General features: G+C 44.7%; 1 protein-coding gene across 5 annotated transcripts in view; it reads left to right on the plus strand.

Annotated features, from left to right (window-relative positions):
• SEMA5A (semaphorin 5A) overlaps positions 1–17,794 on the plus strand; it is a 142,052-nt gene that overhangs the window by 113,346 nt on the left and 10,912 nt on the right. For 3 of the 5 annotated variants that reach the window (XM_083448595.1, XM_083448596.1, XM_083448597.1), the window contains exons 15-20: positions 2,675–2,822; positions 5,818–6,043; positions 11,037–11,246; positions 12,488–12,658; positions 13,656–13,811; positions 14,237–14,284. In XM_083448595.1, the coding sequence (XP_083304721.1) occupies positions 2,675–2,822; positions 5,818–6,043; positions 11,037–11,246; positions 12,488–12,658; positions 13,656–13,811; positions 14,237–14,284 (959 nt within the window). Of the gene's footprint in view, positions 1–2,674; positions 2,823–5,817; positions 6,044–11,036; positions 11,247–12,487; positions 12,659–13,655; positions 13,812–14,236; positions 14,285–14,749; positions 15,025–15,961; positions 17,058–17,794 lie in introns of those variants that run through there. The other 2 variants (XM_083448599.1, XM_083448598.1) reach the window with 2 other exon arrangements.

The following is a 17,794-nucleotide window of genomic DNA, read 5'->3' on the forward strand; positions in this document are numbered from 1 at the left end:
GCGTTTGTGAGGTGCTCAGTCACCATAAGAACGAGCATCTGTTCCCATTCTATGGAGGGAAATATGAAGTCTGTGTGAGCACAATGAATTATTTTCCAGGAAACAAGCTTGAGTTTGGAGTCACTGGGGGGAAGGGACCAGCTTGTGTGCATGTTTTTAATCATCTGTCGCTCCTCCCCCTCTCCCTTCCACACCTTCAAATAGCAATTGCTATCTTTGGGGAGATTGACTATGGCCTCAGTCGATGCATCTAGGGTCATGTCACTGGCCTGGCAATTTTTCCATGTCACCCTCTCACTTCTGCCCTCATCACTTCCAGACGCAGGGTCAGTGCAGAGGTCTCCAGTTTCACAGATCTAAAACCCTTGCATTGCTTGTTTTGCAGAATCGCTGCAAAACATAAGCCCTCTGGGTCCTGAGAAAAGAAGAAATTAACAGGCAGGGGAAGAGCAGCTGGGGAAAAGCGCTTCCTGCTAGCTTGAAATGCTTCCAGAAAGAGGATTAATCAGACTTTGCTCAAAATCCTGCGTTCCAGCAGATTCACCCCCACAATGAGACTTGGAGGCTTCTGGGGCTTGTCTGCTTGGTGCAGCAATTTAACATGTGTGTCGTGGCTCATTCTGACTGGGAGGCAAATGTGAAGTTGGCTTCATGTTTCGTTTTGTTTTATTAAAAGCAAAGCAGTTTTTACAAACTCTCTGGCTGCAGTCGAGAGTCCTGTGCATGTACTGGGCTTGAGTTGTCTGCTGTGTTTTTGTGTGTGTGTGTGTGTGAGAGAGAGAGAGAGAGAGAGAGAGAGAGAGAGAAGTTCCATAACTGCCAGTAGGGACAATATCCTTGAACGTGTAGTGCTTGATATGGGGCGATTTTCGGTTGGGTATTGTCAGGGGACTGCCATCGGAACAGGGGAGGGAGGCAGGGGAATACAGAGAGCCTATGAGGCTTCTGAGGAGCAGCTCCTGGTCCAGCGGTGGGGAAAGCCACACCTCCAGTGGAGCAGAAAGGGAAGGGGCCAGCCAAGCGAGGAGAGGGCTGGAAGATGCTGCTGAGAGCCCAAGCGCCTCACCTAGCCCGGCTGGCCAGGGGGCAGACACGCCACTTCCATCGCCCAGCCTGCGCAGGGGGGTGAAACGCAAGGAGGGGAGGAGGAGATTTGGGGTGATTAAGTTCTTATGTTGGGGAGAAGCCAGAAGAGGCCACTCCCAGATCCTGCAAGTGACTAAGACGGACATGAACTTGTTGGTTCTGCACTGTAAATAGTTTGCACCAATAAAACCTGTAAAAGACAGGTTGGAGTCCTGCCTGGTTACTCACGAGCAACCACCACCTGCATCTGACAGGTATCATGTTATTAATTTTTATAAGTTGGTTGCTACAGAAAAAGTATCTAAGCAACTTACAAAACTATAAGAAAATAAAGCATAACATAGCACCAGGAGAGAAAAACAATGCTTTACAATAAAAGCCATACAACAAACAAGAATACATAGAAAAAAGCAGGAAAAAAACAGCAGCAAAAACTTTGGCAGCTGAAAAATCCACAACTGAAAAGGCCTTCATTGTCAATTTTGACAAGCTGGAATGTGTTCAATCCAGATGATAAAGGTTCTGGAAACAAAGCCTTATGAGGAACGGTGGAGGGAATTGTGTACAGTATGCTTAGCCTGTAAAGAGGAGACTGAGAGGAGATACGATAGCCATCTTCAAATATCTCAAGGGCTGTCACATAGACAATGGAGCAAGTTTGTTTTCCCCTGCTTTGGAGGGTAGACTTGAACCAATGGATTCAAATTACAAGACATGAGATTCTGACTAAACATCAGGAAGAACTTTCTGACAGTAAGAGCTATTTGACAGCGGAACAGACTCCCTCTTTTCCATAGCTGCAATAGCCTAGAACTCAGACAACCTTTCAAAATTGTTGGCATGTTTCAAAAATCTAGCAAGTCAGATCTTAGCTGCTACCAGCAAAAATTGAACTAAATCAAGATGGGTCACAGTCTCTTGAATATATCCTGACAGGAATATAGTGGTACCTCTGGTTACGTACCTAATTCGTTCTGGAGGTCCGTTATTAACCTGAAACTGTTCTTAACCTGAAGCACCACTTTAGCTAATGGAGCCTCCCGCTGCCGCCATGCCACCGCCACACGATTTCTGTTCTTATCCTGAAGCAAAGTTCTTAACCTGAAGCACTATTTCTGGGTTAGCGGAGTCTGTAACCTGAAGCGTATGTAACCTGAAGCGTATGTAACCCGAGGTACCACTGTACCACTGGTGCATGTGGTAATAAGTTCCTTGTTATGGCACATAAAATATGTAAAATAACTACACAGTGTTTTCTCAAAAGATGACAGTCCCACCATGTGTGTATGTAGGTTCTTTTACTCACACTTGTTCACATGCATCCCTTATTGTTACAATTCGTCTCCCCATCCTCCATCTTGCCCTTTTTTTCAAAATTCTGAATGTAACCTTTTTGAGGCAGAGACCAGTCCTATATATTACCACAAAATATTATGGTAAGACCACAATCATATTCGGCTTCACATTGGTCTTCAGAAATGTATGTGTACCTTCTTGATAGTAAAAGCACTAAACCCTGTTCTTAAATAATGCAAATAGCTGTGACCAGGTATACTGTTTCTTTTCTCTTTTGCTTCCCTTCTCACAGGTATTGCAATGAGCACCTGCTGTGCTCTCCGCACATGTTCTGGACTGGCTGGGGTGCCTGGGAACGTTGTACATCCCAGTGTGGAGGCGGGATCCAGGCCCGCCACAGAACCTGTGAGAATGGCCCTGACTGTCCCGGCTGCAGCGTGGTGAGTCACACATTAATTGCTCTAATTGTGTATATGCATACCGTATTTTTCGCCCTATAGGACGCACCGGCCCATAGGACGCACCTAGATTTGGGGGGGGGGGGGGGGAATAAAGGGAAAAAAAATATTTCCCCACCCGCTGTTCCCTGAGCTTGTGGGGCTGGTGGTGGGGCTCTCCTGAAGCCTGGAGAGCAAGAGGGGTCGGTGCGCACCGACCCCTCTCACTCTCCAGGCTTCAGCGAAAGCCTGCATTCACCCCATAGGACGCACACACATTTCCCCTTCATTTTTGGAGGGGAAAAAGTGCGTCCTATAGGGCGAAAAATACAGTATTTTATATTTTTATGACCTTAATATGTATTCATGAGGGGATTTTGTAGCATACTAAGCTGTGACAGAGATACTGACACAAACTGGTAATGGTGAAACCCAATATCTACCTACCTACCTACCTACCTACCTACCTACCTACCAACCAACCTACCTATAGATACAGATATATAGATAGATAGATAAATAGATAGATGTGTACTGACAGTCAGAGCCTGGCCTGTGTTGACCAGGTGTGGAAACCTCTTGGGTTAAACTACTGCAATTCCTTGCTTGTTGGGCTGCCTTTGAAGACTTCTTAGAAACTTCAGTTGGTACACAATGCAGCAACTGGCAGAACAACCCAAACTTCCTTTGTCTTGGACGGTGTATGTGTATTGAGCAGAGATGTCTTTCTGCTCAACTGTGTAGGAGGGACACATGCTGGGGTTATCCAGGGTGGGGAGGAGGGTTGGGGCTGAGCTGGCCCAGGATCCCATGGCTCTTAAGCTGATCTCCTGGCTGTTGGGTGAGGCACTGGGACCAACCTAGAGCTGATCACTGTATCAGCCAGGATCTGGCATTGATTTGGCCTGGTCATTCTCCGCAGCACCACCCTCCATAGCAGCCATGATTAACAGCTGGGCTGTGGTTGCTCCAGTGACTCCCCCACCCTGCAAAGTCCCACTGGAGGGGAGTGAGGGCAAGGAATGCAGCCTGGATTACTAACTGGGACTGATGATTCAAAACCTGCTCTTAAACAATGCTGGTAGCTGCATGTCCATTTCAAGGCACAACACAAAGCCCTGATGCTTCCCTCTAACATCTGGAGTGGCCTGAGACCTCGGCACCGGCTCTGTTTTGCACCTGAGGCGAGCTGGGTGCAAAGGAGAAGGACTTTTTGGTCATGGCCCCCTGCTTCTGGAATGCCCTCCTTAGGGAGGCTCAACTGGTGCCAACCGTGATGCACCAGGGAAAGGCATTCTAGCATGGGATGCAAGCTGGATTTAATGTTTGTTTGATCTGCTCTGTTGAGTTTCACTGCTGTGTTGATCTACTCTGTGTCCTTGTTTTCATTGTTGTTTCACTTGCATGTTTTCCCTGTAGTTTTACTGAAGTGTGACCCATAAATTAAATAAGTAAAACTGGGATCGACCTGGGTCTCAAGCCAGTGTCTCCTGCTCCCGATCCCCTCGCTTCTTCTCAGTGGCCTCTGGGAATGGCAGATTCAGGCTTCTGGAATGGTGCCCTTTCAGTCTTCGGAGTGGAAAGGGTTACTTTGATCTTCCTTGGAGAACCTTTAATTCCGAATGGTTAAAAAAAAGGTCAGAGAGAGAGTGCGCAATGTCGTAAGACAGCGCAAGCAAAGACCTGTGTTGACCTGCCATGGCTTTTTATATTGAAGGGTGTGATTTGGCATTTACCCATGAAAAGTCAATGGCAGTGCACAGGGTAGAAGGGGGGAAATGCTTCTCTTTTTAGCTGCTGTAATTATGACTCTCGTTTGAAGCTGCGTTATAGCTTGTTCGTGCTAACTGTATATTTAGAAGGAAAAGCCGGAGATTATGTGCTGAGCAGCATTAACCTGAGGGCCTAAAAATGAGAAGACTTTGTAGTAAAATGTGCGTGGTTCAGTGGCTGCTGGTTCGAACAAAGTGGTTTGCCAGCCTTTGCCAACCTGGTGCCCTGCACATGTTTTGGACTGCAAATCCCATCAGTCCCAGCCAGCAGAACCCTGAGCTGATAGAACTGTAGTCCACAACATTTGGAAGGCACCAGATTGGGGCAGGCTGAGCTTACAAAAGATGTGGCATCCATCGTTTCCCAAAAAAGCAACTCTTTTTGGGGTGGGAATCTAGAAAAGAGTCAGCCAACCTTTCGGAGCCTCACTGCCATTCTGTTATGTAAGAGGCATTCTAAACACTTGCCCACTGCCTTAAGGGGAAATCTTCGGGAGAAGAAAGTACTAAGGAGTAAATCCTACACAAATCCGGAGTGGGGTCCCTAAGACAGTTGGATGGCGTATTGTATGCCTCCTTCCGGCAATTCCTGCAGCCAAGCTGGTGCCAAACATATTGCTCTGCTTTCCTTTGGACCACATCCGTGAGGCCAAGAGAAGGGTCTTGTTGTCTGGGCAGCCCAGGACTTTCATATACACTGCCCAGTCTTGCACCCCAGGGAGGTCACTTCAGTGCTGGTAATGCAGCAAAAACAACACAGGAGGCAACAGTTATGAGTTACCAGTTTCTGCAGCCACAGCAGGTGCTGTGATTTCACACACACACACACACACACACACACACACACTCACTGGGGATGCACTCCATTGTCCCTCGAGACAGACAGGTGCCAAGAAAAATTCTAAAAGCTATTCTGGGAGCAACAACAACAACAAAATCCAATAAAGAAATAAACCAACTAAAAATCGTCAAAAGTAGCAGCTGCTGCCTTGGAATCCTACAGTCTAGTTCTTGGGTTTGTCTCGTAATGAATATTATATTAAGGTTGTGCTTTATTAATGCAGGCATTGTGAGTATAGGAGCCCCCAAATAACCTTAATTTCCATGTTTAAACAATGATATTATAGTTTCTAAACCCCTTTGGCCCAGAGAGTGAATGCAAAGTTTCAAGGTGTTTGTGGGCCATGCTAGACACTAAATAGAAGTAATCAACCCCTTTCCCTCAGGAGTATCAAGGCTGCAACACCAGCCCCTGCCCAGAGTTGAAAAAGACAACTCCCTGGACCCCATGGACTCCGGTGAACATCTCCGACAACGGTGGGCACTATGAACAACGATTCCGATACACCTGCAAGGCACGGCTGCCTGATGCAAGTTTGTTAGATGTGGGAAGGCAGAGGATTGAAATGCGTTACTGTTCCAGCGACGGGACCACTGGATGCTCAACAGATGGTAAGCAGCCGTGTGCATCAGAATCTTAGGTTTCTTGCCATTGCTATGGCTGGAGGTGACTTTGGTTTTGTTGGTACTGATAGAACCACTAGCAAAGCACCTATTGCCACAGTGGGCAAAAGCAGGACACGCTTTGTGGAAGATCATAATGAATCCTAGAATCATAGAATCATAGAGTTGAAAGAGACCACAAGGGCCATCGAGTCCAACCCCCTGCCAAGCAGGAAACACCATCAGAGCACTCCTGACATATGGTTGTCAAGCCTCTGCTTAAAGACCTCCAAAGAAGGAGACTCCACCACACTCCTTGGCAGCAAATTCCACTGTCGAACAGCTCTTACTGCCAGGAAGTTCTTCCTAATGAGGTGCGTCCAATAATATCGTCAGTCCAGGAGCAACCTCCCCCGCCCCAAGAAGTCACCAACTTTGCCATCAGCCTGAATTGGGTCCCTAGGCATAAAAGGGTCCTCAAAGGCCATCAGCTGAGACCTTTCCTGCTACTGCAGGAAATCTGTTACTGATTAAGGGACCACATGCTGTTCTCAAGGACAAAGTTCAGGTGAGGATCAAACATGCTGCCTCTGTCAGATACTGATGATTCCAGTATCAGTAGTGTGGCAGAATTTGCCCATCTCTAGTGGCTCCCCTTTGACATTGTGCTCTTTGATTAAGAAAGTAAATTAGCTATTGACTCCTGTGGCACATACATCTCTCCCGCGCGCACTGCACAGTCAACGGGTGCCGTTCCTTTCTGTGGCAAAGGAGAAAATGCTGCCGCAGGGGAGACCATGTCCCAAAGTGTGGTGATATACGGTAGGAACTTTGGGCAGAATCTGGCGCCTTCCTTTCCCCAGCCTCCTTCCGTCATGCAATATATCACGCACTGGAAGCCTTCTTGCCTGCTCAGCCTCTCCTTGAAAATCTCACAGAAGATTCTGTAACCTTCCCAGGTAGCTGGATTGATGGCTGAACAGCTCTTACCATTGGGACATTTTTCCTAACATTGAAACTGGTAGAAAGCTATAGCTCTTCCTCATTTCCTGACATCTTTTACATATTTGAAACCTCTCAACTTTCAGTCTCCTTCCTTGCAGCTAAATATAACCAGGCTTCTGATTTCATTCTTACAATTTTCAGTCTAGATATTCCCCCCCCCCCCCCATCATCTTCATTGCTCTCATCTGAACGGGGCATTTTTTCAATGTTTTTTCTGCTTCTTTCTGTTGTGGCACCCAGAACTTTACATTGTGTGCCAATTTGCCAGTACTTCATAGAATCTTATTGAAATTTCTCAGAATTCAGAGATGATGGTGCTTCCCAGTTAAAGTGGCATATTCCATTTTTGCCACAACATCAGCCTCCTGGTAATTCATTATTTATCCCAAACCCTTCTTGGCAAACTTAAAAGTTTTTCCAGTTATGTCCCATCTCATGCATTTGATTTTTGCTCCCTGTGAGTAATACTTTATATTTTCCCTTAATAGGTTTCATCTTAATACTGTCTGCCCAGCTGTCAAGTCTGAGATTGGTTTGAACTTGTATCTTAACCTCTAAAAAGTTGGCAGTTCCCCCGTTTTTTATATGATCCTTTCCTTTGATGAGTGTGCAGCCCATTCTTTCACATGCTGCTTCACCCACCACAAATCCCTGCAAAATAGCATTTGGTACCTAGTTCCAGTCCAGTATTTTGGTAGCTTGTCAGTCAGTTGCATGTCATGCGTCCACCTAATCTTAGCTTCATGAAGTCTACCTTTTAAAAAAGATTTCTAGGAGAGTCACCAGTGCTCCTTGCCTGGAGTTTAAAAATCACATATCTCCTGCTGGATGGCAAAATATTAAATAAGCCTGAGGGGGCAACATCTGGGAAGATTGGAGAGAGGAAGAATGATCACCTTTTGCCCCCAACCACTGATTTCAAGCTTCCCCTTCAGTTTGGGAACCTGAGATAATGTGTAGTTTCCATTTTGGAAGCTGTGGCAATACTGCCAGCTGCAATTCAACCAAACCCTCCTTTGAAATCAGCCACAGCCGTAGTACTTTGTTGTGCTATTAAAAGCCAGAGACTGAGACAGGTGAAGTGAATGGGCTTAGTGAATGGGCCTCATTGTTTTCCCTCAGTCTTTTATTGCTGTAGTGCAGCTTGCCACAGCACATGCAGGTGTTGGCTAGAGCTCCCTTGCTCTCTGATTCTTGTTTGCATGTGTGTAGAGGTAGGCAGGTGAATTTCTGGTGAAAATGGAAGCATGATGTGTCTGTGAAGCAAAATTCAGAATATAGTATAGCAGCTTGCAAACAGAGGCCCCTTCAAGACTGTCACTATTTTGTGGGATGAATCCAAGCACATTCTGGGAAATATAGGCTTGCACTCTCTCTGGCACCCTTTTGCTGCTCAAACCAGGCACTGAAAAGTGTGGAATGAACAAATGATTAATGGGAAGATGTATAACCGCCATGTGAGCAGCGCAGGATGGCTGCTCATTGTCGTCTTAACTTCCCTGCAAACAAATCAGAACAAATGTTCGATATAATATGACCTCTGCATAAGCTTTGTGCAAGTAAGTAAGAATGAATGCTCAATAAATAGGTTGCCAAAAGGAGCCCAGAGAAGGGGACTTTCCTTCTCTGACAGTCCTTTGGGTTCTTAGCTGAGCCCAGAGGAGGACAGAGCGCTTCCAGTCTGTCCTCTTGCCCACGTGGAATTCCTTCTCACCTAGTGCTTAAGTACAAGGCGGAAATATGGCTGCTTTGAAATGCTTGCGGCGCCATTTCTTGCCACATTCTTCATCTCAGTGCCTTCCTGCCCGATTTTTAAACCATCTCCCAGGGACAGATCTTTCACTGCAGCAACATTGTAGCCATTGTGCAGCATTTCCTAAGGCTCCACCAAACTTACGTTGTTACAACTTGTCCATTACTCCAGCTCATCCTTGACTCTGGGCCAGGAGACAACAATAGCAGACGCTCCTTTTTCTGGCAGCATCCCAAATATCCAAAGGCTTTTATCATTGTCTCCCTTAACTTTGATTTTTTTCTTAATTAAAAATGGCCTGGTAATTGCAACGGTTGAGAGTCTGCAAATGAAAGTAGTTCTAAGATTGAAGGAAGAGAGCGAAAAAGAACCAATGTGCAGGTTAGGAGACTGAGCCAAGAAACCCAAGATTCAAATCTTGCCTCTGTCATTAACTCACTAGGTGGTCTCAGTCTAGCTACTCTTTTCGTCCAGCATTTACAATATGGAGAAATACTATTGGCCTACCTTGCTGATTTTTTGTACGGATTATTGAGATAATGTTCATGAGATCCTTAGAACATCTCTTATCTGCTATATGTGAATGTCCACACAACTGGGGCCTGCAACAAAAGGCTAATGCTGTGGACTGATCTTGTTCAGGTTTCCTGTCAGCCAGCCAGGCCCTTGTTCTCCTTGTCCAGTCAGCATTCTGTGTCCAGGAAGCAAGCTCAGTCCCTGCAGGACTATTGGGTTGCCTCTTTAGGGTCCTTTTCCTTTAAACACGTTGACTTCTGCAAATCTTGGTGTTTCCTTGAACAAGACAGTACCTCCCTCTTGTTTCTCAGAGGCCTAGTTTTGGGAAGTGTCATGTGGGAACTTTGGTTATCTTTAGCAATACGACATCCTGTACAAAAATTTGGCACCCTCAAATGGATCTTCCCAATTTTGCACCCCCTCAGCTTGGCGCCCTGTGTGGGGGAACCACCCGTGCTACCCTAAGTCTGGCCCTGGGGGAGTTTCCTATGAGAGGGAGGGATGTCGCTGTACAGACCACAGATACATTCAGAGAGGTTGCACATTTACATAGGAGTAACCTTACTCCTGCCAACCTAGCAGTTTGAAAGCACGTCATGTGCAAATAGATAAATAGGGACCGCACCAGCGGGAAGGTAAACGGCGTTTCCATGCGCTACTCTGGTTCGCCAGAAGCGGCTTAGTCATGCTGGCCACATGACCCGGAAGCTGTACGCCGGCTCCCTCGGCCAATAAAGTGAGATGAGCGCTGCAACCCCAGAGTCGGCCACAACTGGTCAGGGGTCCCTTTAGCTTTAACCTTACTGAGAGGAATGAGATTTGCCCCTAAGCAAACAGGTATACAGGGCTGTGATAAAAAAAGGTTTCCTATCTACAGCGGTACCTCTAGTTATGAACTTAATTTGTTCCAGAGGTCTGTTCTTAACCTGAAACTGTTCTTAACTAGAGGCGCTCTTTCGCTAATGGGCCTCTTGCTGCTGCCACTGCACCACCGGCACATGATTTTCGTTCTCATCCTGGGGCAAGTTCTCAACTCGAGGTAATTATTCCAGGTTAGCGGAGTTTGTAACCTGAAGCATTTGTAACTCGAGGTAGCACTGCATCTACCTACCTACCTACCTACCTACCTACCTATCTAATGTAGGTTGTGCAGAGAGTCAATCAATCAGTTAATAACCTTTTTTAAAATAAAACTTGTTTCACATTTCATAAGAGTCATACACAAATCATGCTACACAAAAATAATCATCAGAAATATCTCATAAAAAGGACACAGAATTGATTATAAATGTAGACTGGACTTTGGGTTCATTAAATATGCCTTGCAGGTTCCCATATTTGTTGTATACTCCGCCCAGTAGATTTTTGGAAAAGAATCAATTTGACTAAAATTAACTCTCTTTAATTTTATACATCTATTCTGCTTTTGTTGGGCTTCATTTGGTTTTTTCAGTATTTAGCCCTGCCCTGCTTAATTGCCTCCAGATTGCTGTTTTTCGTGACTTTGGCAAGGCCATTTTGGGTCTATGCCACGGTCAGCTTTGCACTACAGTCAGATTTGATACCAAATTATATTTTTTGTGTACACTTTTTAAATATCTCAGTAGTAAAATTACTGGTGGGAGAATTCAAATTAAATCAGAACAGTATTTTTTAAAAAACAAAACGCCATCATTGTGTTCCTTAGCAGGCACATTTTTGTGTACCGTGTGCCTCCGTTTCCTGCAGGTGAATTCCTGCGTTCTGGGCGTCACTCAGCTCACACCATCAATGGCGCCTGGTCCCCTTGGTCTCCCTGGTCCCAGTGCAGCCGCGATTGCAGCAGAGGCATTCGAAACCGCAAGCGTGTTTGCAACAACCCTGAGCCAAAGTATGGGGGGCTGCCCTGTCTGGGACCACCCCTGGAATACCAGGAATGCAACATGCTCCCTTGCCCAGGTAAGTGGCCAAGGAAATGAACAAAAGGGTTTCTTTAAAAAAAAAGTTTCTAAGGACAGTAGTAGAGATTTTATACATATAGTGTAATCCTATGCATGTCTACGCAGGAGTAAGCCTCATTGACTTCAGTGGGACTTACTCCAAGCTAAGAGTGTATAGGACTGCAAGCTAACTGCTTAGCATTTTATTTCAATTGACTTTTAATTAGGAGATGTATCTTTGTTGTCTCTGCTGTCTTTTAATCACTGTGTAAATATTAATTTTTACAGTTGGATTGCTGACTTGTTTTACTGTTCCTTTTGCTTTATTATTTAAATTGTGATGGTTTTGGTGGTGGTGGTTTCTTTGGGGTGTTTTTTTTAAGTTAGATGTAGAAAGAAGGCACAAAAGTTACTTTTGAAAGGGCTTCAAATTTCCTTGATTTTTCTGTCAGATGCCACTAGGCCCATCATCCTCTACTTTGGAAAATGCACCATTGGAATGGGCTTTTGTCCCTCTGTCCTATATCAATAAAAATATTGTGATCTCTTTCTAGAGGGACAATTTTAAAACATTGAATTTTTGGAATCTAGAAAAATGCCTGAAACTCTTGCCATTACTTATGGGGGTTTTGGCTATGAAATACAAATGAAAATGATTCAGTGGGTCAGTGCATCTGGCTGTGAATTGGAAGGTTGGTGGTTTGAGCCCACCCAGGGGTGGCTGTGGAGAGGATCCCTTCATTGCAGGGGGCTGAACTAGATGACCCTTGATTCTAATTGGCTGTTGGCCATGATGAGTTTGTACTACATGGGTAGGCAAACTAAGGCCCAGGGGCCGGATGCGGGCCAATCGCCTTCTCAATCCGGCCCGTGGACGGTCTGGGAATCAGCATGTTTTTACATGAGTAGAATGTGTCCTTTTATTTAAAATGCATCTCTGGGTTATTTGTGGGGCATAGGAATTTGTTTGTTATTATTTTTTCTAAATACAGTCTGCCCCCCCCCCCCCGTGTCTGAGGGACAGTGGACCAGCCCCCTGCTGAAAAAGTTTGCTGACCCCTGGTGTACTACCTCCAGTGCCTGAGGTGGCATGTCACAGAATACCAGTTGCTGGAAATTACCGGGGGAAGAGTGCTGAAGCCCTCATGCTTATGGGGTTCCCAAAGGCACCTGGTCTGCCAAACTCTTCTTGTGTTCTTAATTCAACTATTTATCTCCATATTGAGAGGAAAGAAACAATGTAGTTTTGCCATTTCCCAGTTGATGGAGGTTGGTCCTGCTGGTCATCGTGGTCTAAGTGCTCCACTACTTGTGGAAGTGGCCATTATATGAGGACTCGCTCGTGCAGCAACCCAGCGCCAGCTTACGGAGGTGATATCTGCCTAGGACTCCACACCGAAGAAGCACTCTGCAATACACAGCAATGCCCAGGTACAGGAAAGCCCAGCTCATTCATTCTCTTGCTTTTCTGCAGAACAAAATAGCTCCCTGCCCCCATTTTATCTCCACAACCCTGTGAAAATGGTGAGGCTGAGGCACCCAGGTGTTCCGTGGTGGTGCTAAGTCTCCACACCAGGCTGTAAAACAATCTCTGCCTTGATACCAGCAATGTCCTAGACCGACCACACACATCACTAAGAGCTGCCACCACAAAGAACATCCTCAGGTTCAGTGCCCCCCATAGAGGTGGGCTCATTTACATTGCATTGTGATGTTGTCACATCATGCGTTGAGCCTCTGCTAGTGATGCAAAGAAGTGGCCATGAAACTTTGTGTGCTGATGTCAGGTCGTAGGGTCTGTGGTCGTATTCTTGAGAGAACTTGACACAGAGGTACCTTTTGTGACAGCAGCCCTCCTGTACTGAATGTGAGATGTGGTGCCAGCCCTGGTTTCGCTGTAGGTCAGCTATGCAGCCACAGGATTTGTAAGAGAAGCCTTGCTTATTCAAAGAAAGAATCATAAGAATATGCACATTTGGGCCTCAGACTCTGTGACCTCCTGCATAGCAGTAGCTTCCTTGCTTGTTGCTGGATGTGAGCATCTCTTCATTGTACAAATTGTCAGTACACTGTACTCTTTGGTGACTTGTTATTGGCTGAAGGAGGGAATAGCTGGATTCATCCCCCGCCCCCAGCCCTCCAAGCTGGTGATTGGCTTTGACTCAGTCCTGGTCCATCTGAGGACACCCCACATGCAGTCTCAAGATTTAGATGTGCATTTCTTGAACATTCACAGCATCCTTTGTGCATGGTAACCACCTCAAGTTAGGCAATCCTTTTTGTGTGTGCATGGATTTTCCTTGCAGAATCAGGGCAACTTTGCGATAAAAATGGATTATTTCATAGGAAAAGTATACAAAACACTTAAAAACAATTTGCAGTGTGGGCTGACCCCTTCATGTGCCTCTTTATTTCTTGGCTGTCACAGATAGCTGGTCGGACTGGTCAGAGTGGTCTGGCTGCGATTCATCCGGAGTCCAGTTCCGCACCCGCCAGTGCAATGTTTTATTTCCTGTGGGTAACCAGTGTTCTGGAAATACCACTGAGAGTCACCCATGTATTTCTGATTCCAATTTCATACCAGGTAAGGGTATTGCTTATCTCTTTCTCCTGTCTTCTAATCTGGAATCCAGCAAGTGTGTAATTTTTACAAATCATTTTACAAAAACGTAAGCTGCCTACAGTGTGTGGGGCTCTGCCAACAAGAGTTGGCAGAAGGGGAGGTGTGTAGAGCTTCACAATGAAGTCTCACAAACGAGGGTCCTGCTAGCATTTACTGGAAATAACTGGGGCCACAGCAGCTATGTTTGCAGAATGAAGCGTGTTTTCTTTTTCCACAGCAAATTAGCAAAGTGTGTGATTGATAGTGAAGAGCATTCTTGCTGAGTTAAGAATTATTCATACCAGACTGATATATATATTGTTCACACTTGAACAGAAATGTTAAAGAATTATATTGGGCTGTTTTTCTTTATGACTTCTGCATAATTGAATTATTTGCTGTTGCAGACATAACAGTAGCAAGGACCAGCAGCATCAAAGAACAACGATGTGGCGGTAAGTTTTCCTCCCCAGGTTTCTTTCCATCCCTGATTATTTTTCTGCATTCTTTCCCTGATTCTTTCTGTGCTGTTTTCTGCTACCCTGGACGTGATGCTGTCCTCCATTCTCCTTGCTTTTTAAATGTAAAGCAACAAACCTGCATGGAAGAAAGTCCAATCAGGCAAGACCCTGGATGGTGTTCAGTTCAACCTCCCCAAGCTGCATTTCCCCCTGGGGTGGGAAGATGACCCCAGATGAAGAAGCCGTTTGGGAAGGGTAATTGTACCTTTCTCCATCCATTCTTCTTCTGCCCAGATTCACAACCTGCTCAGGCTGCTTTGGGTTTTTTAAAAAAAATGAGGGGGGAGGGAAGAATCGTAGAATGATACAGAATTTGAGCCTTGAATGTGCAGACATTAAGTCTGCAACTCAGTAAAACTGGCTGTTGTCATTGTTTTGTTTTTTACCTTCTTGCTTTAGGATCATTTTATGTTGCATGCCGTGGCGGAGCTACGTGCTCTGGCCCCGGGAGCGGAGAACAGGCGTGGGCATGGCTGGCACAGGTTCCCGGGGGTGTGGTGCGCCACCCGCGGGGATGTGGCACGCGTCCCAGGGACAGCTGTGATGGCAGACCCCTCACCCCGCCCCCCCTTCGTCCACCAGTGATTGTTTGGAAATGCAGGGTACAATTTGTTTTTTCATTTTTTGAATTAAGTTTTCAATTTTTCAGTTCAAAATAAACATTTTACATACTGTTAAATATCCAACGACTTCTTCTCCTTCTCCTTCTCCTTCCATGGTTCATTCTGCATATTTTACTCTAGCCATTTTAATCAGTTCTCCACTTTTACAACACTCAAAATTACTTACACTGTTGATTTTATCTTAATGCTGCCAGCGTTTTCAGCTGTGTACAGTTATTTTCCATACACTCAATAAATATTTTCCACTCTTCTTTAAATATATGTTCTTCTTGCTCTCTTATTTTATATGTTAAACCTACAATTTCTGCATATTCTAACATCTTAAGTTGCCAGTCCTCTTTGCTTGGAAACTCCCTCACTTTCCATTTTTGAGCAACCAAACCCAAGCTGCTGTTGTTGTGTACATAAATATTTTTTTCCTGACACCTAGGAACTTCTGTCTGAATTATTCTCATCGAAAAGGACTACGGTCTTTTTGAAAAAGTTGTTTTGAACATTTTTTTCAACTTGTTATAAATAATTTCCCAATATTCTTTTACCTTCTTACATGTCCACCACATATGAAAAAAAATTTCCTCCATTTCTTTACATTTCCAACACATATCTGATTCGGCTTTAAGCATTTTAGCCAACTTACTTGAAGTTAAATACCATCTATGAATCATTTTCATAAAGTTCTTTTTCATTTAATAGCATGCAGTAAATTTTGAATCGTTTTTCCAGAGTTTCTCCCAGAGGTTTAAGTCTATATTGTATCCTACATCTATTGCCCAATGTGTCATTGAAGCTTTGACTAGCTCGTATTTTGTTTCCTATTCTAATAAAAAGTTATAGTTTTTAGACAATGGCTTGCCCTTATTCTGTAATAATTGTTTTTCAAATTGTGAACTTTGGTCCAGGAATCCATTTTTTGAATCTATCTTAAACGTATCAAGTAACTGGTGGTACTGTAATCAACCCGTAAGATGGCTCCTTAATTCCTCCATAGGTTTCAGTCTGGGTTCCCTGCCTGTAAAATCCAGCAGTTCCCTATTTGTCGCCCATTGTCTATCCATATTAATTTTATTAATTGTAATTGCTTCAATAGGGGATAACCACAAAGGTATTTTTCTTTCCAACAAAATTTTGTTTTTCTCCCAAGCTCTATATAAATTCTTCCTAATGATGTGGTTTGTAAAACTCTTATAAATTTTAGCTTTCCCATACCAAAGACATGCATGCCAGCCAAATTTTATATCATGGCCTTCCAAATCCAAAATGTCTGCATTTTACAATATGATCCATTGCTTTAGCCAACACAAACAGGCTGCCTCATAATACAGTTGTAGGTCTGACAAGGCAAAGTCTCCTCTTTCTTTACATCTATCAAGATTTTGTTTGATTCATGGCTTTTTTCCCCTGCCAGAAAAAGCCATCTTTTTTCCATTCTTTGAGGCAACTTATTTACAATCGGAATAGATTCGAATAAAAACAACATATTAGTAGTACATTCATTTTAATGGCTGAAATTCTGCCTAATAGTGAAAGCTTTATTCATCCTTTCCCAAATCTCCAATTCTTTCTTAATCTCTTCCCACAGTTTAATATAATTAGTTGAGATAATAAGTTGAGATTTCTCACCAACAGCCAAATCCTGAAATATTTTACTTTTAATGTCTTTAGGCCAGAGATCTTTTCTAAGGCCTTTTTTGGCTGCTCATCCATGTTTTTAACCAACATTTTGGTTTTATCTGTATTTATTTTGAAACCCGCCACTTCTCCAAACCTTTTAATTTCTTCTAATGCTTTGGGAATGCTTACCATATGCTGTTCCAATGTTAACACCACATCATCAGCAAATGGCCTTAATTTATAGGCTCTGAGTCCCACCTCTATTCCTTTGAGTTCCTTGTTTCTCCTTATATTCTGCTGCAATATTTCTAATGTCAAAATGAACAACGGAAATAAGGGATAGCCTTGTCTAGTACCTTTTATTATTTGGCATTTGTCTGAGATAATATTATTTACTAGTACATTTGCAGATTGATCAGTATAAATTGCTTTGATTGGAAATGCAGGGTACAAATTTAAATCAGGAACACATACCGTATTTTTCGCTCTATTGGACGCACCGGACCACAGGACGCACCTAGTTTTTAGAGGGGGAAATCAAGGAAAAAAATATTACCCCCCCCCCAGCCCCAAAGAGCAACGGACAGGCTGCGTGCAGCCTGACTGCTTCTCCCAGAGCTTCTCGGGGCTGCAGGGAAAGCCCGGGTTCCCCCACCAGCCCCAAAGAGCAAAGAAGCCAAGACAGCGCGCGGGATCCATAGCCGCGCAACCTCTCCAGCCAGGAGTTAACCTCTCCAGCGTGGCTAAAGAAGAAGACAAGGCAGTGAGCGCGATCCATCCCACTCACTGCCCTGGCTTCCTCTTTAGCCTTGTGCAGCATCTTTAGTCTTGCGCAACGGGATGGATGGCGCCCGCTGTCCACCGGGGCTGGACTAGATGACTCCTAGGGTCCCATTCCAACCCTGCAATTCTATGACATCAGAAGGTGTTTGGGGTCTCCACCACTGGAGGCTTTTAAGCAGCGGTTGGGGGACCATCTGCCTGGCATTCTTTAGCTGTGATTCCTAGATTGTGAGGGGGCTGGGCTAGATGACCCTCGGGTGGCCCTCCCAACTCTATACATTCCTACAGTTCTGCAGCAGGAGATCCACAGCCACTTCACACAATGCCCACTCCCAATTTTTATCTGAGAGACATGTGGCTTCAGTGTCTAGGTAGGTACCACCCTACCTGCCACACTTCCCCCACCCCACTTAAGCTGAGGGAATTC

Source organism: Podarcis tiliguerta (genome assembly GCF_965153285.1).
Source record: "Podarcis tiliguerta genome assembly, chromosome: 7".
Lineage (NCBI taxonomy): Eukaryota > Metazoa > Chordata > Lepidosauria > Squamata > Lacertidae > Podarcis > Podarcis tiliguerta.